The sequence below is a fragment of the Rana temporaria genome, chromosome 9, assembly GCF_905171775.1.
Source record: "Rana temporaria chromosome 9, aRanTem1.1, whole genome shotgun sequence".
Lineage (NCBI taxonomy): Eukaryota > Metazoa > Chordata > Amphibia > Anura > Ranidae > Rana > Rana temporaria.
In genome coordinates this window covers 119,670,775-119,690,082 of record NC_053497.1, presented here as the reverse complement: position 1 = coordinate 119,690,082, position 19,308 = coordinate 119,670,775, and the positions used below count along the sequence as shown (strand labels likewise).

The 19,308-nt window shown below is 39.3% G+C and overlaps 1 protein-coding gene across 1 annotated transcript in view; it reads right to left on the bottom strand.

The window, feature by feature from the left end:
• LOC120913944 (LIM domain transcription factor LMO4-A) overlaps positions 1–13,699 on the bottom strand; it is a 35,383-nt gene extending 21,684 nt beyond the window's left edge. The window contains exons 1-2 of the mRNA XM_040324305.1: positions 13,527–13,699; positions 2,436–2,679 (exon numbers count right to left, since the gene is read on the bottom strand). Coding sequence (XP_040180239.1) covers positions 2,436–2,671 — 236 coding nt within the window. The 5' untranslated portion in view covers positions 2,672–2,679; positions 13,527–13,699. The remainder of the gene's footprint in view (positions 1–2,435; positions 2,680–13,526) is intronic.
• Between the last annotated feature and the right edge of the window lie 5,609 nt (positions 13,700–19,308).

Below are 19,308 nucleotides of genomic sequence, written 5' to 3'. Positions count from 1 at the left end.
AGCTGGTTGAATCGTGCAACGGTCCTACCGTGTTTCCCCGAAAATAAGCCCGGGTCTTATATTAATTTTGGCAACCAAAAACACGGTAGGGCTTATTTTCAGGGTAGGGCTTACTATTGTGTGGTCTTCTCTACCCCTCTCCCTCTCTGCCTGACGGGAATCCCCTGTGTGAAGTAAAGTAAAATGTATTGTGTCAGGTACCTTATTATAGCACTGCTCCTGGCTTCCATAGCCTGCCTGAGCTCTCTTCCACAAGCCAAACTTTACAGATGGAGGGGGCTGACATCTCCCACTGACAGGAGAAGGAGATCTGAGTGCCGCTCTGGGCTTCTATGGCCTGTTTGAGCTCTCTTCGCCGAGCATTGCAGAGGAAGGGGGGCGGACATCCCCCACTGACAGGAGAAGGAGATCTGAGTGCCGCTCTGGGCTTCCATAGCTTGCCTGAGCTATCTTCCACAAGCTGAGCATTGCAGAGGGGGGGGTCGAGGACCCCTGCTAACAGGCAGGAGAAGAGGAGGAGACAACCACTTCAAACTAGGTCTTATTTTTGGGGTAGGGCTTATATTGCAGCCCTCCTGTAAAACCAAGGTAGGTCTTATTTTCAGGGTAGGTCTTACTTTCGGGGAAACACGGTATGTAATGCTCCCTGTTCTTGCCAACCACATACTATAGGCCTACGAGTCTGTGATTAAATCACTTGTTTTTTCCACCATCACTGGGGAATCACACTATGCAGAACAGTCCAAACTTTTTTTAGACCAACAGATTGATTTTTGCATATGTCCCAACTGGGGAGAGTTTCCCCTGTGGTGGAACAGGATGCGGTGGGAAATCTCTCCTGTGGGGACACAAATAGCAACAAAAGATGATGGGGAAGGGTTAGAAGCTCTATCAGATTATTATTATTACTGTGCAGGTAACAACTAATCTCTTTATTTCTTGTCCTGCTGTCAAACAGAATCTGTGGTGACATCGCCTTGGAAGAGTAATAGACTGGGGGAAAAAACACCATTAGACAAAGGTATTTATTGTCCACGAGTCTGTCCAAAACAAATGAAAAATGTTCTGGCTGCAGTTGGGCTTTAACTAATCATTTTGTTAGTCATACCAAATTGCTCAAAATAACACCTGTAGTGAGAAAAATGTGAAGGTAACCATTGTCGACCTCTTTCTAAAATACTAATTGCCTGGCTGTCATGCCAATTCATCAGATTCAATGCATTCTAGTAAATTTTATAAAGTGATAAATAAATATGAGAAACGTCATTATTTCCTTATAGCTGATGACATCAGATTACACACTATTATGCAAATAAAATGGAGAATCACTCCCAAATAATAAATGAAAAATGTTAAGGGATTTCTTATAACTTTAATTTTCAGTGGGTAGGTAATCTATTTACAAATTACTTACTTAAGGGAACGTACGGTAAAAAGCGTTACGCAAACTAGCAGCTTTATCAGACAGTTATGTATCCAGAGCTCCCCTACAGCACCTATGCAAATACCAACATAATATTTTGTAAAGCTTGTCGCCCACTCTTGTGGCAATGTTTAGGTTGGCAGATTGGTAACGTACATTGCTGGATGTAGGTGGGGCAATCTACACTGCCAGTAAGTGGAAGTCCTTCAGCCAAAGTGAACACTGCCAATTAATTTGATGCACAGGTTGATTTTAGTGACTTAATTCTCAGTAAAGCCAGAATTGCAATTTGAGTGTTGTAGAGGGAAATAAAAATGTTACAATCTATCCTTTGTATGTCTCTAATATATTTGGATAATGTAGTCCCATTAGTAAAGGTTTGGCCTAACATATCAGTAAGTGATGCCATGCTGCATAAAATTAAAGCATATTTAAATTTTTGCAGTCAAATTTGAGAAACCCCCAGCAATGTTTGTTCTATGTTCCTATTTGCACAACATGCCTAAAAATTGTTTCTAAAAAATAAATACAAAATAAAATAAAAACCTCCTACCTCTCTAGTTGTTTCTTGGAGCAGGTTTATACATAGGAATTTATAGGCAGCTTAAAATTGTTCAAAATAGTTTGCAATGTGTAACTAGAGGACAGTTGTAGATACAGATTTTTAAAATGCATTAACATACAATATACCACTGAAGCCTTGAGATTTGTAAATCTGTTAGGAGAGACTGTGTGCACACCTAGTTTACAACTGATAATGAGATCTGCTATTACAGGCACTGTTAATTAATGTACAGTAAAACCCTTGGATTGTGAGTAACGCAGGTTAAGAGTGTTTCGCAATAACAGAAAACAGAAGACTACATAAGGGAAATCAAGACTACTTAAGCTGGCATAAAAAGCATGTTCCTTTTTTTTTTTTTTTTTTTACAACAAAGCAAAGAGAGAAATCTATTCAAACTCATGATTTATTAAGATCTGTTATCTCTGAAACTGTTCCATGTTCACTCACCGGATATAGTCGTTTCGGCACAGGATCATACCGCTTTTTGTGTAACACGAAGTGCCAATTTCCCCCAGCTGAGCCTGGCAGCAGGAACACTTCAGGCACCGAGTGTGCCAATACCGATCCATGGAATACAGAAGGAACCTGTCGGCAATTTTCCCCCCACAGCCGGCGCAGGCTTTGGGAGGGGAAGTGTTACTGGTGACCGCCGTGGTGCTTTCTGATGTCCGGTTATTCACCATTCCTGATTCTGTAAGAGAACATAAAAAAAAAGAGAAAGGTGAGCATGATTAAATGCGGTTCCCCCAAGCCTGCGCGGCCGAGCAGCGCTGCTGTTGTAATTCTCCTGTTACAGTTTACACGGAAGCATAAGTGATTGAAAGAAGCACTTTGCTCAAGCACCAGAAAATAGCTTATTATACAGACATCCCCTGAGAGCACAGCTAATCACCCTTGTATCGGCTCCCACAACCCATTTTCAGCAACTCATACTGCCTGGAGCAGCAAAGCTCTAGCATGTAACCCATTACTATGTACTGCCAAGGGGCTGCAATGTGGTTGTATAAAGGCGTTCTTGGGTGTACAAGGGACATCAAGGGTGCTACATGGTAAACAATAACTAAGTGAAAAAACAGGATACTATTTTAATACAAGTGACTGTGAAAAATCACTAAATGACCAGCTAACATTACTTGTAATAAGAGAATCATGCAGTCCAGACACCCTGAAACATTTTGTGCTCACCCCCTCTGTTTCATTATACATAAAGGACAGTTTGTGCTAGGGCAATTTTTATATACATTTCCTAGTGAACAATGGACATAAAGATATCTGCCTGACTTTGGATGGGAGAAGGGATGGATCCTCTGCCAGGATATTATTCCTGTATCCTCATTGGTAAGATTCTTCTCTATCCCAAACAAAAATATGCTTTTGATTGGAGCTCCAGTTTAAAGTGTCTATATTGGAAATTAAGTGCTTCCTGGTTTTAAAAAACAAGCATTATATTTGAATATGAAAAAAGATAATGTAACTTTATGTACTGTAAACTGAGGCATTGGTCACTTGGTCCCTTGGTGGGGAGGGTCGCTGTTCAGGCAAGTCCCTGTGGCAGATCAAATGACCAATGTCGTCTTACTGGTCCTGTAACAGGGCACAGAGGGAGCCTGATTTACTGCACGTTTCTACTAAGAAGCTGTGTATAGAGTATAGGTTTCTTGTGGGATATGGCTCTCCCATATTTATAAAGATGGGTCTACCAATATTCTTCTTGTGCCAAGGTAGTATGAAACTTGATCTACCAATATTCTTCTTGTGCCAAGGCAGTATGAAAATTGGTCTACCAATATTCTTCTTGTGCCAAGGTAGTATGAAACTTGATCTACCAATGTTCTTCTTGTGCCAAGGTAATATGAAAATTGGTCTACCAATATTCTTCTTGTGCCAAGGTAGTATGAAACTTGATCTACCAATATTCTTCTAATGCCAAGGTAGCATGAGATTGGGTCTACCAATATTCTTCTTGTGTCAAGGTAGTATGAAAATTGGTCTACCAATATTCTTCTTGTGCCAAGGTAATATGAAAATTGGTCTACCAATATTCTTATCATGCCAATGTAGCATGAAAATTAGTCTACCAATATTGTTCATGTGCCAAGGTAGTATGAAAATTGGTTTACCAATATTCTTCTTGTGCCAAGGTAGTATGAAAATTGGTCTCAAGAAGCACAAGAATGAGTCTACCAATATTTTTGTCCCAATTGGGCAAGACGTATTGGCCAACTAGTGTCGCAGATAAAGAAGTCCTAAATGCCATGAACAAAATAAATGAAAAGCCTTTAAGTATATCTGAAACCAAACATTTTTTATAGCTTTGTATAGCGGGAAATGGTTAAAAGTCATTTTAAGTTTTCTTTTTAGTCTGTGTCCCTCTGGAATGATTTCCCTCCACTTTCTGTCCTAGGGACACAACAGGACAGAAGAGGAAATCCTAAGATCGCAAAGTGTTTCCTCATAGAGGTCACCATAGGGAGCACTGCCAATAACCTTCTTTACCTGTATAAATGCTGAGGGTGATGTCATACTGGATTTTAATTATATCTTTCCAATTAAAAAAGGTTCACTTGAACTGCACAATCCACAGCAATCTGCCCCTCCTATTCCAATCATTTCAGGTTTTAAGTGACCAAACAATAAAAGCTGGGGTAAACATTAATCAAATGTTCCAGTTGAAAGGAGTTTCAATCTCCACCCCAAATTTCCATTATTTGGTCAATTGAACCTGGGAATGAGCGCATCTGCAAAGGGCCATTGTGTTTTCCATCAATAGCTGGGGAAAGCTTTAGAGATTGCTCACTGTATGCCCAGCAATCTGGAAATGTCCCAACTATAAGGTGTCATGTAGCCCCCAATTAATACAGCGTTGGTACTCAGCTATACAATCTTCAGGCCATGCATTGGACAACATAAGTGTAATCAGAACAATCACATTCAATTTAGCGCTGCATGGACAAAAAGAAGCAAATACCGTATTAGGTCTAACTAAGATATAACGATTGTTTTTTCAGCAGTAGGAGCTGAAAATAATGATCATTACTGCAAATAAGACGTGTGCTCTTAGTGGAGTGGGCCTTTAAGTATGGAGATTGTAAGGGGGCACAGTAATACCATGAACAGCTGGCAATTATCCATCCTTTTATTGCTGCTGACCAAATAATTGCCATATGATGCTGTCCTCCAATTAGTTAGGAATCCTTTACATGAGTGATACATTTGTGTGCCACAATTGCGCTATTCTTCAGGGCGCTAAAAGAATTGCGCAGTACTAGTAAAGGAAGCCTGTTATGACAAAGATAACATAGTCTGCCCTCACTAACATTCTTTTGTAAAATGCCTTTCTGGTTTCACACTGAACACAAATGGTGGTGAGGAGTTTTTACTTCACTTGCTACATGCATGTTCCAGGTTGGTGAAAGTGTTGGAGTAAGGCAGCTGGGCAATAACCATGTTTAGGATTAAGTCAACAACGGTAGCTGTATCTCTTTATGACAGGTTCACTTTAAAAGAAAGAATAATGCTTCTAGAATTTGTTTGCCACCTCTGTACATGGATTTAGTCTGCATTTTTGACCTGACTATTTTTTGGAAAACGCTTGTAAACAGATGCACATACTAAAACTGAAAACCCTGCTAAATAGAAAACAAATTACAAATAATCACATGTTCCTTATTACAAAGTGCTCAAGAATATCATGGCACTTCCCAGGGCAGCCACACAGTGGCGCCAAATTTGTTCTCCCCTAAGTAGCATGTACAGTACACATGAATTCAAAGATTTTTTTCCAGGCCTTCAGCAGTTCATCCAGGGCTAATTATCACCTAATTCCTAGTGGCTGATACCCATGTTACAGAATCACCCCCTAAAACAGCCAAGCTTAAGGTAGATTTTCAGCATCAGGAAAGGCATTCGGATTTCAGATTGTCTCCTTTACGCCAATTAAACAGATTTGTTGGTATCCTGCATGGTAATCCTGGGCCAGATGTTATAACTTGCTAATTTAGCCATGGCGTACGGCCTGTTACCCAAGGTGCTTGCTCCTGTGCAATGTCAACAAACCTTAGCTGTAAATGTTATATTTTCCACAATCTAATAGTAAGCTTTAAAGGGTCACTAAAGGAAAAAAAACATTTGCCTAAAATTAATGTCTGCAAGGTAGACAGACAGAATAGTGTAATGATTCTGTTAAAAAACGAGTAAATACCTATTAAATTCCTTCATCTATATCACCTCCGGCGTTCTAGTTTCTGTTCTCTCATTCACTTCCTGGTTTGCATCATTCGTTCATGTAAGAACTACATTTCCCAGTATGAATTGCGGCACACCCAGTAATTCACACCTCCATGAAGTCTCTAACACTTAGAGAGCGTCCTGCCACACAGATGTAGTTCCCAGGAGGGGGTGAGCACGTTACTGACCACCGCAGAAAAGCCTCCCATCACGGTGGTCAGTAAAATCAGACAAGCAGGAAGTGAACAGAACAGAGAAGAAATAGAGCAACGTCTGAGCAAAAACGAACAATGAGGAAGTGAAAAGAGGAATGTCTGCAGGTAAAGGATGCTTATTATGAAAAAAATAAATTTCCTTTACAACCCCTTTAATATTTTCATAGTGGGCTCCAGAAGGGCAAAGTGTGTTGGCTGATGGTCATCATGATACAGTAGGCAAGGGTTTAACAGCAACATTCAAGAAAATGTTTTAAAAAGTTTGCTCCAATCTTCCAAAATGGTAGCTCAATATAGAATTACATTTAAAAGTTTGTCTGAGTTAAGGATTTAGGCCAGGCATGTCCAAAGTCCGGCCTGCGGGCCAATCATGGCCCGTGTTCTGGTTTTGAATGGCCCGTCTGGTTATTTGGACATATATATCTTTTGTAGCCCACGACGATCTCCCAGTGCCGGGGCCACAAAAGATATATATATATGCTGGCTGCCTTGGAGGGGACAGGTAGGAGGCGGGACGAGTGCCATACAGACAGGAGGAGAATTGCCTGTTTACGGGCGGCCTCAGTAAGAGGAAGTCCCGTCTTCTGCGCCCGAGATTATCTCCTTACCTTACATACATCCACAAAGGCAAGAGAATTCTTGTTGGGCAGTATATTAGTGCTTGAACAAACACACTTAGACCAAATTGTAATGGTTCAAAGAATGTCAGGCAAAATGGTCGGCCCTCACGCATGTTCACTTCATCAAATCTGGCCCTCTTTGAAAAAATTTGGACACCCTTGATCTAGGCTTTAGTAGTGTATAACATGCCAATTTAGAGGTTAGAGGCACCTTGGACATATGTGCCTGGACATGTGTACCCCAAATCCTTTTCTTTATGTCAAGGTTCATATAGGTACGCGTAGTCCTAAGATGGTGACCTAAAAACTGGACAACTGTACTACCATGCACAATATATGGTGGTGACCCCCATAAATGTTTGCCTTATCTACCGGAGAAAAGTGACTGGTCAGGAGTCCGGTCACTTTTCTCCATAAGATTCCATCCTGAGCTTTCACTGGCACAAGCCAGGGTAGTCTAAAGATGTAAATCAATCTCCAATTGGACAATTATTTCTGACAAATGAAGAGTTATCCAACTTCAATTAGCTACAACTACAATTATCTTGCTTTTCTCATATTGCTGTCAATTCTTATTTTATTGTGTTGCCTATAAAGTACTAAAAACTTCTACAGCATTTGACATAGACATTCACATCATACATGCCCCCTTAAAAAATGAAAAACATTTCCTGTAGTACGTTTTTATTTTAGGATGTGGGAGAAATTAGGAATATCTGCAAGAAAGACACACACATAAAGAGAATTATCAGACAATTCCAAAGTTTTAATTACTGTATTTATTGGCGTATAACACTCACTTTTTTACTCTGAAAATAGAGGATAAACTGTGCCTGCGTGTTATACGCAGGGGGCTGTGGAAAGTTTTTTTCTTGAAACTTCCCTCTTAAAGTTAGGGTGCGTGTTATACGCATGTGTGTGTTATACGCCGATAAATACGGTAAACAAACAAAGCCTCAAAGCAAGCAGCTCCGCTACTGAAAACCCATAGTGCTCTGAGTATCCTCTTTCCCCTTTTAAATGTTTAATTTTTTAAATATATATATATATATACACACACACATACATACATACATACACTCCAGAGACATGCTGGTAAGTTAATTGGCTCCTGTGTAAGTTGGCCTTAGCATGTGTATGGATGAATGTGAGTCAGGGACCTTATGCCCTGTACACACGATTGGTTCGTCTGATGAAAACGGACCGATGGACCGTTTTCATCAGACAAACCGATCGTGTGTGGGCCCCATCAGCTTTTTTCCCATCAGTAAAAAAAAAATAGAACCTGTTTTAAATTTTTCGTATGGTTAAAAAAACGATAGAAAAAAATGATCGTCTGTGGGGAAATCCATCGGTCAAAAATCCACGCATGTTCAGAATCAAGTCGACGCATGCTCGGAAGCATTGAACTTCATTTTTCTCTGCACGTCGTTGTGTTTTACGTCACCACGTTCGGACACAATCGGATTTTTAACCGATGGTGTGTAGGCAAGACTGATGAAAGTCAGCTTCATCGGATATCTGATGAAAAAATCCATCGGTTCGTTTTTATCAGACGAACTGATCGTGTGTACAGGGCATTGGACTGGAAGATCCTTGAGGGTAGGGACTGATGTGAGTGTATAATATATTTGTAAAATGCTACGTAAATTGACAGAGCTATAAAAGTACCTGGAATAAATAAGAATAAAATATGTACACCCACACAAACACATATACAAAAAAAAAAATCACACACATTTATGGAGTCCAAAAATAACCCAATAACAAATAAACTTTTTTTTACATTATATCAGTAAATATTATCTCCTGTCCTGAACTTCCTTGGCTAAACATGATGTTGGTACTCAGTCTATAGGACTCAAGCAATTGGACATAGATCTGTCCATACGTTGTTCTAACAACCTATCTAGCCAAACAAAACTTTTAAAATGAGTTTGTTTATTAGTTAGCATTACACTCATCTGATCTTGTGTTCTTACATAATCATCTCACCATCGTCTAAACATTTGTGCCCTCAAACCTTTGGTAGGAAGTGGATTTTCCCAATCCTGCACTGTAAAAAAACGAACAGGGAGCGTACCATAACTCAACCACAACTGCACCTGACAGTTTATTATCCCTATTCTAGGTTTAGAATTTATAGTTTACTTTTAGATTATCGACACAGTATTAAATAAACATAGAAATGTAGTTATATAAAGAATATGCAAAAAAGAAAATATATAGCACAATTTTCTTTAAAAGAACATGTTCTGTAATGTTCTTTTTTTTACCATTAACATTTCCCAATATCAAGAAACAAAAACATACTAAACGTGGCCAGTGTTTAGCCCCGAGATGTTGGCACACCCACACACATTAAAAATATTAGCGGCCTGGACATATTCTACAGTATTGGGGACAACCAAGCACAGCACGCTTGGAATATCTGCCATTAGAAGACTGATTGGTCTGGCTGAAATGTTTGGCCAGTACCCTATTCTCTTTTCTCTGCTTCACAACACACGCTGTACAAATTAGCTGTATGTTTGCGTCTGCCCAGAAAAACTGACCAACCTCCAATTTTGATTAAAAATAAATAAATACAAAGGATAGTAAGTGCTCGTAAAAATGACAGAGCATTGGTACTCTCCATATATATCCTGATTTGGGTGACCGTCTTATGACACGTATGCAGATAAAAAAAAAATATATATTCCTTTTATATGAACAAACTGGAGTGATCCATTTTAGGCAAATGATTTTAACATGCTAGAGGATATTATACTTATTTTTTTGCTGTAATATTTGACTGGCCAAGCTATGTTTGAATTGTTGCACGGCGGAGGAAATCCTCGCAGTGTAGGATCTGTTGCACATGTTACAATCAGATTGTACAATCTTCTTTAGATTAATCAACAGCTGACATTGGTAAGAGCCTACGAGTTATAAACCAAATGTCACGTAGTTGTTGACAAAGCTATCACACAAGATCATACAGGTAAATTGTAACTAATGCGGCCAACTTTAGGCTGCTCAACAATCAACTGGCCATCGGTCCAATGGTTGTCGGTACTTAAAATGGAGAAATAGCCATTCTGTAAGGGCTCAGTGCGCCTGACAGCTGTTGTGGGCTATGATATTTCATACATACAGTATAAGGCTTATTATACAACTCTGCTCTTCTTACCAAGTCCTGAAATTTCCAGAAGCCATTGTATATGCCTTTATTGGCCTAAATCAACCATAATAATTCTACATGTGTTATATAGGGTTAACCTGGGGCATTCTGCTAGAACAGAAAATAGTTTTGCCTTGTGCGCCCAACAGCTGGAGACACGCACAGGTTGCCCCAGTGTCCTCATTAAATAGCCAGCACCCATTAAATACAATGGGGCATAGTGGTCAGCTCTATGGCATATGTTGCAAAAGTTTGGTGCAAGATTCTGCCTACATCTAGTACCTAAAGAATATACTGGGGGGGGGGGGGGGGGGAAGCTTGTGCAGCTCTGCAAAATAACCAATCCGCTTTCAGGTTTTATTGTCAAACAAGCTAAAGTTAGAAGCCGATTGGTTACTATGCACAGCTGCACCAGATTCTGAGTGCTCCCGTTTTAGTAAATCACCCTCAAAGCTTTGTATTTTAGAAAGACCATTAGGACCTTCTATACATATCTACAGATCTATCATTATTTCTGCAATGAGAATTGTTTTATATTAGATCCATAATGGTTAATGCATGTTTATTGCTGGTTAGCTAGGTAGGGATGCAAATTTACAAACTCACATCAGCAAAAGGCATATTTACTAAGGTAGTCAGTGAGGTACAAAAGGCAAGAACATGGATTTTTGGTTGTCAGTGCTGATTGGATGCCAAGGGGTTCTAGTAAGAAACCGTGCCTTATACTAGGCACTAAACAGTATACTTTATAGGGATCTATCCTGCATTCTGTATTTTTGGACAAAAAAGCACAGAAAGGATAAGACTTTTTATTTTTATAAAGATTATTTCTAATCTCATCGAGCGCAGACTGGATGGCTATGTTGTTTTTATATGAAAGTGTCCCCCAGCTTCATGGAGTAGCGGGTTACACTCACCATTCAAACTCCAAATTCCTTGCAGTTACCCCAAGGGGCCTGTGGCAAACTCCCCTCTTTGCCCCTATTGAAGCACCCAGGTCTTGTACAGATATAGATCCCCTTTTATCATAATAATCATCCTTTGTAACCCTGGCTCTTATAAAAACTGTGTTCCGTATCCAGTACTGGGCACCTCTCACTGGCCAACTCAAGGCCAGCATGCCAAGAGTTAAACACTTAGGGATTTCGGTACAATTGCCCCATTATCTCCTTGTTTCTCAGCCTGCGTGAAACAGTTGCAGCTGCTTGTGAAACACAAGAAGGGATGTATAGATTCCCTTTTCTGGCAAGAGAAGCCAGGCTCTTCTCCCAGTTCTCTCAATCTCTCGAAATAATTACAAGCTTTAAGCACAGCAGTGAGCATGTTTACAGCGTCGGTGCTGCGGTCACTTTACCGCTCAAGTTGGTTGGAAAAGGGTCCGGATGACCAGAAAACGTGTCAGCTTTTCTACAAACTCCATGTTTTTTTTTTTTTTTTTTTACTGTATATAATAAACCATCAACATTTTGTATTCATGTCACCTTCACCGCACCAGCAAACGCAGCAACTTGCCTTTAGCAAAAGCATGTTAATATTTATTTTTTTATCTTATAAATAGTTGCTTGGATAATTCCCAGCATCCTGGAAAATTCTTGCAATCAACATGAATTCAATTTGCTTCACGTGCACGCTCATAGTTGAGTAACTGTATGCGCGACTGCAGCATTATTGCTAGCTATGACTGTTTCTAGATAGACGGGGGCAAGTGTCTAGCAATTTCACCACTTTCAAGCAGATTTTCATAGCTATAACCGTAGAATGGATCAAGTCCACGCACCGACAACAGTTTAAATATTGGTAGATTGCCCAGATCTGTTCACTAATTTTTGTAACCAAAAACAATGTGCAATGGCCAGTGGAAGAGATTCACACACCAATGGCAGCCATCAGACAACCGCTGGACTGCGCATGGCGATAAATTTTGTTTTCAGACGTTTCGCAGCATCTTTTTGGAAGTGAGCGCCGAACATTTATTTTCTATAGAAAAAAAAAAAGGCAAAGGGCACCACGGGTCAGGCACATGTTTTACTACCCCATCACTTCCAATGGAAACATATGCCCAACGCCAACCAACCCAAGAAACGCATTTAATCAGGTAGTGTCACGAGCCAAGATGAGCGCTAACCAAATTCAACCAAATTTCTATTTTTATTAGACAAGACAATATAAAAATTAAAAAAAACGGTCACTAAATTTTTACACCTTGCTCCTTTTCTTTACACTGATCTAGTAGTTACTGTTTTACGGATTCTTTACTACAAAGCAGAATGGAATTTACTAACAATACAACATGCATCATTACACTGACCTAAGTGTTTACTACTGATCCTTTGATCGAAAGCAGAGTGCAATTTACTAACAATACAACATGCATCTCCATATCTATTGGAACCATCAGCCTGTATTCACACCCTGCTCGCTCCGTCTAGGCTTTGGGGGCTCTATGACAAAGTTAGGACAAAACCCTTAAATGAATTTTGTGAGTGCAAAGACAAGGGGAAGCCCTCAACCGGCACCACCATTTCCATTTACAAGTCTAATTAATTTTCACTTACGTTTGCAACGCTATAAAAAAAAATATATATATATATATATATATATATATATATATATATATATATATATAAAACAATATTTATAAATAGCAATAAAAAAAATATATATATAAAAAAAAACAATATTTATAAATAGCAATAAAATATATATATATATATATATATATATATATATATATATATATATATATATTAATAAATAGCAATAAAAAAGAAATATATATATATATATATATATATATATATATATATATATATATATATATATATATATATATATATATAACAATATTTATAAATAGCAATAAATATATATATAAAACACAATAATAATAAATAGCAATTAAAAAAAATATATATATATATATATATATATATATATATATATATACACACACACACACATATACACACACACATATACACACACACACACTTTTTTTAAGCCAAAAAAAATAAAATATATATATACACACACATACACATACCATCTAGGTCTAAATATAGAGCAAACATGACCTGACAACTTTGTGTATTTTATGTTGTCACCCTACAATTTCCATTAGCAACGTACACAACCACACAACCACACACACACAATAAACACAAGCACATTGTAATGCAGTCCCTACAAAGATCTAGTGTGTAAGCATACAAAGTCAGCAGAACAACTCCTGAATATTTCATTTAGAAAAAGTGAAAAGTGTCTTGGCTGAACGCACACAGCAGCTATTGCAGTGAAGCTGGATGATCTTTACCTGGGAGCTGATCCTGATCTTTCACAAAGTGTCAGTAAGATCCACTAGATCCACAGGCTTTTTGCACTGACAAGAAGAGTCCAAGCACACACGGACAGGCTCCTAATCTCCAGCAGCACAAGATCTTTCTCCTACAAGGGAACATCCACTGAGTGCAGCTGCCTGCTATCCTCTGTCTATATAACCAGCCTGTGACATCAGCAGCAGCCCCAGCGAGCTGCCAATCCAGCTGCAGAGGGGCGTGGCCAGTGTCAGAAAGATAGATGGACATTTAAATAGTTAAAGGGCCTCTTTCCTGCCCTCATCAGGCTTTTTGTGTAATATTTCTAGAGCAATCACCCTGTGCTTCTTCTTTTTCTTCATCTTCCTCTTCATCATTTCTATTATCATAATAATAATTATATTGTCACACGAAATGAATGAGCACCATCACTGCCAGCTGACTATAACACTCCCTATTACACAATCATTACTTGTAATATTATATGGTATTATTTTATTTATTTTTTTTACTATGTGCACATTAGTATTCATAGAATCCTGGGTGTCTGTTATGAATGCATTATTAGTATTATGAGTATAGGAGCTAAAAAGGATTGCGCCTTAAATATTGCTAATGAGAATTTTCTGGTATTATCATTAACACATGCTAAGAACAATTTACAACACTATCAGCCCTGTGGTGCTATATCATTTTTATACAAATTATATTTCTTTTTAAGGATTTTTTAATAAATCCATTCATTTGTTAATCAGTACAGGAATACTTAAGATAATATTGTTTTAAGGACGGCAAAAGGTAGTAAATGGCTTTGTGATACCATATAACATTTTATTGGTGTTTTTTTTGTTTTGTTTTTTAATTACAATTTTTGTAGATTATTGTATTATTTATTTTTCTTATGGTTTACAATATAATGCATTCACTGGAAATAAAATAATACAGTAAATATAAATGTAAAACATAATTTATGGCAGTATAAACAACAGACACAATGTTCTTATTTGCAATTTTGGTATTTCTTTTTCAGTTGTTACAACTTTTTATATTTTGGTTTTTAGGATATGTAGGTAAATTTTTTTTCATTGCTTTTATATTTGTCGGTTTTTAATTTTCTTTTTTATTAGAAATTATTATTATTTTTTTTATTTTTTTTGTCATTAGAGTCTTTTGCAGTATATCAAGTCTTTTCCTTTTTTTTTGTACGTTTTTAGATATGTTAGTGCAAGTACATAGGGCCAGATTCACGAATATCTACGGTGGTGTAACGTATCCCCTTTATGTTACGCCGTCACAAGTTTTCGGCATAAGTGCCTGATTCACAAAGCACTTGCCTGTAAACTTGCGGCGGCGTAACGTAAATCTGTCCGGCGCAAGCCCGCCTAATTCAAATGGGGCGTGTCTCATTTAAGTTAGGCGCGCTCCAGCGCCGAACGTTCTGCGCATGCTCCGTGTGAAAATTTCCCGCCGTGCTTTGCGCGAAATTACGGCACCCCGATGTGTTTTTTGAACGGCGACGTGCGTAACGTACTTTCGTATTCCCAGACGTCTTACGCAAAAAAATAAATAAAATTAAAATTCGACGCGGGAACGACAGCCATACTTTAACATGGATGGTGTAATTTTACACCATCTAAATAGCACTCTTAACTTTACGACGCGAAAAACCGACGTAAGAGAATGCGACGAACGCACGTACCTTTGTGGATCGCCGTAAACAGCTAATTTGCATACCCGACGCTGGAAAACGACGCAAACTCCACCCATCGGCCGCCGGAAAATTACACCTACGATCCGAAGGCGTACGAAGCCGTACGCCTGTCGGATCTTTGCTAAAAGCCGTCGTATCTTGGTTTGAGGATTCCAAATCAAGATACGACGCGGCAAATTTGAAAATACGCTGGCGTATCAGTAGATACACCGGCGTATTACTGCTGTGAATCTGGCCCATAGTACTGTATTACCTTATAGGGTTTAAAGCTTGTTTAAAGTTTTTCCCTTTTATTTTTTAAAAGTTGGAATCAGGTCTTTTATTCCAAAAGTTTCCAATTGCAAAAAGCAACAAAGAAGCCCAAATGTTACTGGGCAATGGCCTATCAGAGGGTGCCATGCCTCTAAATTTTGCTTTACAGTTAAAAAGATTTGTCAGTAGGTCAAGACTAGTTTCTTTTACAGCCAGCCAAAACTTTTTTTTTCTTTTTTTTTAGCTAGAGTGTAGTTAGCTTTACTGTCTATGCTCTATTTGGGGAAATTTGCCTTCATTTCCTGTCCCAGCAACAGTGGGGCAGATCCACGTACCTGCGCGTAAGAATCCGCCGAGCGCAGCGTATCTAAGATACACTACGGCGCCGCAACTTATTTTTTTTTTTCGAATCCTCAACGAATTTGCGCCGTAAGTTACGGCGGCGTAGTGTATCTTTGGCAGCGTAAGGACGTGGAATTCAAATGGATGTAATGGGGGCGTGTTTTATGTAAATACGTCGTGACCCGATGTAAACAACGTTTTTTTAACTGCGCATGCGCCGTCCGTGGTGCGCATGCTCCAAATTAAACCGGAACCAGCCAATTCTTACGACGGTGACGTCATTCTACGCAAATCCCTATTTGCGAACGACTTACGTAAACTGCGTAAAAAATTTGACGGCCATACTTAATATTGAGTACGCCACCATATAGCAGCTTTAACTATACGCCGGAAAAAGCCGAACAAAAACGACGTAAAAAAATGCGCCGGACGTACGTTCGTGGATCGCCGTAAATCGCTAATTTGCATACACTACGCGGATTTCGACGGAAACGCCACCTAGCGGCCGCCGAAATATTGCACCTTAAGATCCGACGGCGTACAAAGACGTACGCCTGTCGGATCCCTTCGAGATGCCGTCGTATCTTGTTTTGTAGATACAAAACAAAGATACGACGCAAGAATTTTAAAATTACGCCTTTTTAATTCTTTTGTGGATCTGCCCCAGTGGGTTTAATCCTACCCTACTCTGTCCACAGATAAGAACTACAATTTGGCAAGTTGAGCTTTGATTTATCCAGTTTAAAGTCATAACAATAAAATTAGAGTAGAATAGTAAATAGTTACATAAACTTTGTTTGCTAAACAAAATGTGAATAAACAATTGCGACATTTGAATAGAAAGAGAGGACTCAAAAGGTGCATGATGACTGTTTCAAATACAAGCGGTTTTAGGACTATTTGTAGCCATCAATATACTAGTGCACTGACCTCCGTTAAAGATAAGTCTACCTAAAATATTGCAAGGGGATATGACCACTAGAACTCTAGAATTCCCAGCTAAACTCAACCATTATGGCCAGTGTAAAGCCAACTGATGGTATCACTCTCGTCCACTGCATTCTTAAGAATGTAATGTAGATCAAATATACAGTGTATATATAATATATACAATACACACTATATTACCAAAAGTATTGGGACACCTGCCTTTACATACACATCAATTTTTGGCATCCCAGTCTTAGCCCGTAGGGTTCAATATTGAGTTGACCCACACTTTGTAGCTATTACAGCTTCAACTCTTCTAGGAAGACTGTCCACAAGGTTTAGGAGTGTGTTTATGTGAATGTTTGACCATTATTCCAGAAGTGCGTTTGTGAGGTCAGGCACTGATGTGGACGAGAAGGCTTGGCTCACAATCTCCACTCTACTTCATTCCAAAAGTGTTCTATCGGGTTGAGGTCAAGACTTTGTGCGGGCCAGTCAACTTCCTCCACCCCAAGCTAATCCATGTCTTTATGGACCTTGCTTTGTGCACTGGTCCAAATCATTTGGTAGAGGGGAATTATGATGTGGGGTAGATTTTCAGAGGTTGGGCTTGGCCCCTTAGTTTCATTGAAGGGAACTCTTAAGAGGTGAGCATGACACTCCCACCACCTTACTTAACTGTAGGCAACACACACTTGTCTTTGTACTCTTCACCTGTTTTCCACCACACACGCTTGACACCATCTGAACCAAATAAGTTTATCTTGGTCTCATCAGATCACAGGACATGGTTCCAGCAATTCATGTCCTTAGTCTGCTTGTCTTCTGCAAACTGTTTGCGGGCTTTCTAGTGCATCATCTTAAGAAGAGGCTTCCTTCTGGGATGACAGCCATGCAGACCAATTTGATGCACTGACAGGCTGACCCCTTCAAACTCTGCAGCAATGCTGGCAGCACTCATACATCTATTTCCCAAAGACAACTTCTGGATATGAAGCTGAGCACATGCAATCAACTTCTTTGGTCGACCATGGCGAGGCCTGTTCTGAGTGGAACCTGTCCTGTTAAACCACTGCGTGGTCTTAGCCACCATGCTGCAGCTCAACTTCAGGGTCTTGGCAATCCTCTTATAGCCTAGGCCATCTTTATGTAGAGTGACAATTGTTTTTTTCAGATCCTTAGAGAGTTCTTTGCCATGAAGTGCCATGTTGAACTTCCAGTGACCAGTATGAGAGAGTGAGAGCGATAACACCAAATTTAACACTTAGCATAGTTGGACCATACAGTAGCTGGATCAGAATTTGGCTGATTCAGCAGGGGCTGGCTGAATTTTGATTCATCTATGGCCATCCCTGTTTTAGAGGAGTTGATCTAATGATCAACTGACCCCCCTTAATGGGACTATTGGTATATTCGTGTTCAGTGTATTCTGACAGCAGAAGAGTTCTGCTGTCAGAATACAAATGCACAGCGGGAGGAGTTCTCTATGCACCTTGCTTGTGTGGATGGCTGATCAAAAAAAACGTCATTTATGGTCAGCTTTATGCCGGGTACACACTACAGTTTTTCTTCGTGCAAACCATGCGAGGTTAGTCCAGCAATCTACCCTGCAGAGCTGTTAAGTATTAACAGGGGGACGCCCCCCGCCAGAACACTCTGATGAGTGCTCTCTGCAATTGGCTGAGAACGCTGATCGGAAGTCAGTCGGCTGCTCGTTTTCCAGACAGACCAACATACACACAGGCAGAATGTCGGATGTTTTATTTTTTTTAACTAGCAAATGTCTCCCGACATTCTGCTTGTGTGTACGGGGCTGTCGACTCTCCAGAAACTCTAATACTGTGTACACACGATTGGAAATTCCGACAAGAAAAGTCCGATGTGAGCTTTTGGTCGGAAATTCCGACCGTGTGTATGCTCCATCGGACTTTTGCTGTCGGAATTTCTGCCAACAAAAGATTGAGAGCTGGTCCTCTATTTTTCAGACGGAAAAGGTTCCTATCGGAAAATTTGCTCGTCTGTATGCAATTCCAATGCGCAAAAAAAACACGTATGCTCAGAATCAAGCAGAAGAGCTGCCTATTGAACTTCATTGATCTCGGCTCGTCGTACGTGTTGTACGTCACCGCGTTCTTGACGGTCAGAATTTCCAACAAGATTTGTGTGACTGAAAAAGTGGAAATGTACTTTAACCACTTAAGGACTGTAAGGATTTAGCCCCTTAATAACCAGGCAATTTTTTTGCGATACAGCACCATGTCGCTTTAACTGACAATTGCGCGGTCATGTGACGCTGCACCCAATTAAAATTTATGTCATTTTTTTCCCACAAATAGAGCTTTCTTTTAGTGGTATTTGATCACCTCTGCAGTTTTTATTTTTTGCAAAATTATTTAAACAAAAAAAGAGTGAAAATTTTGAACAAAAATATACTATTTACTTTTTGCTACAATAATATATCCCCCAAAAATATACAAAAAAATGAATTTCTTCCTCAGGTTAGGCCGATATGTATTCTTCTTCTACATATTTTTGGTAAAAAAATA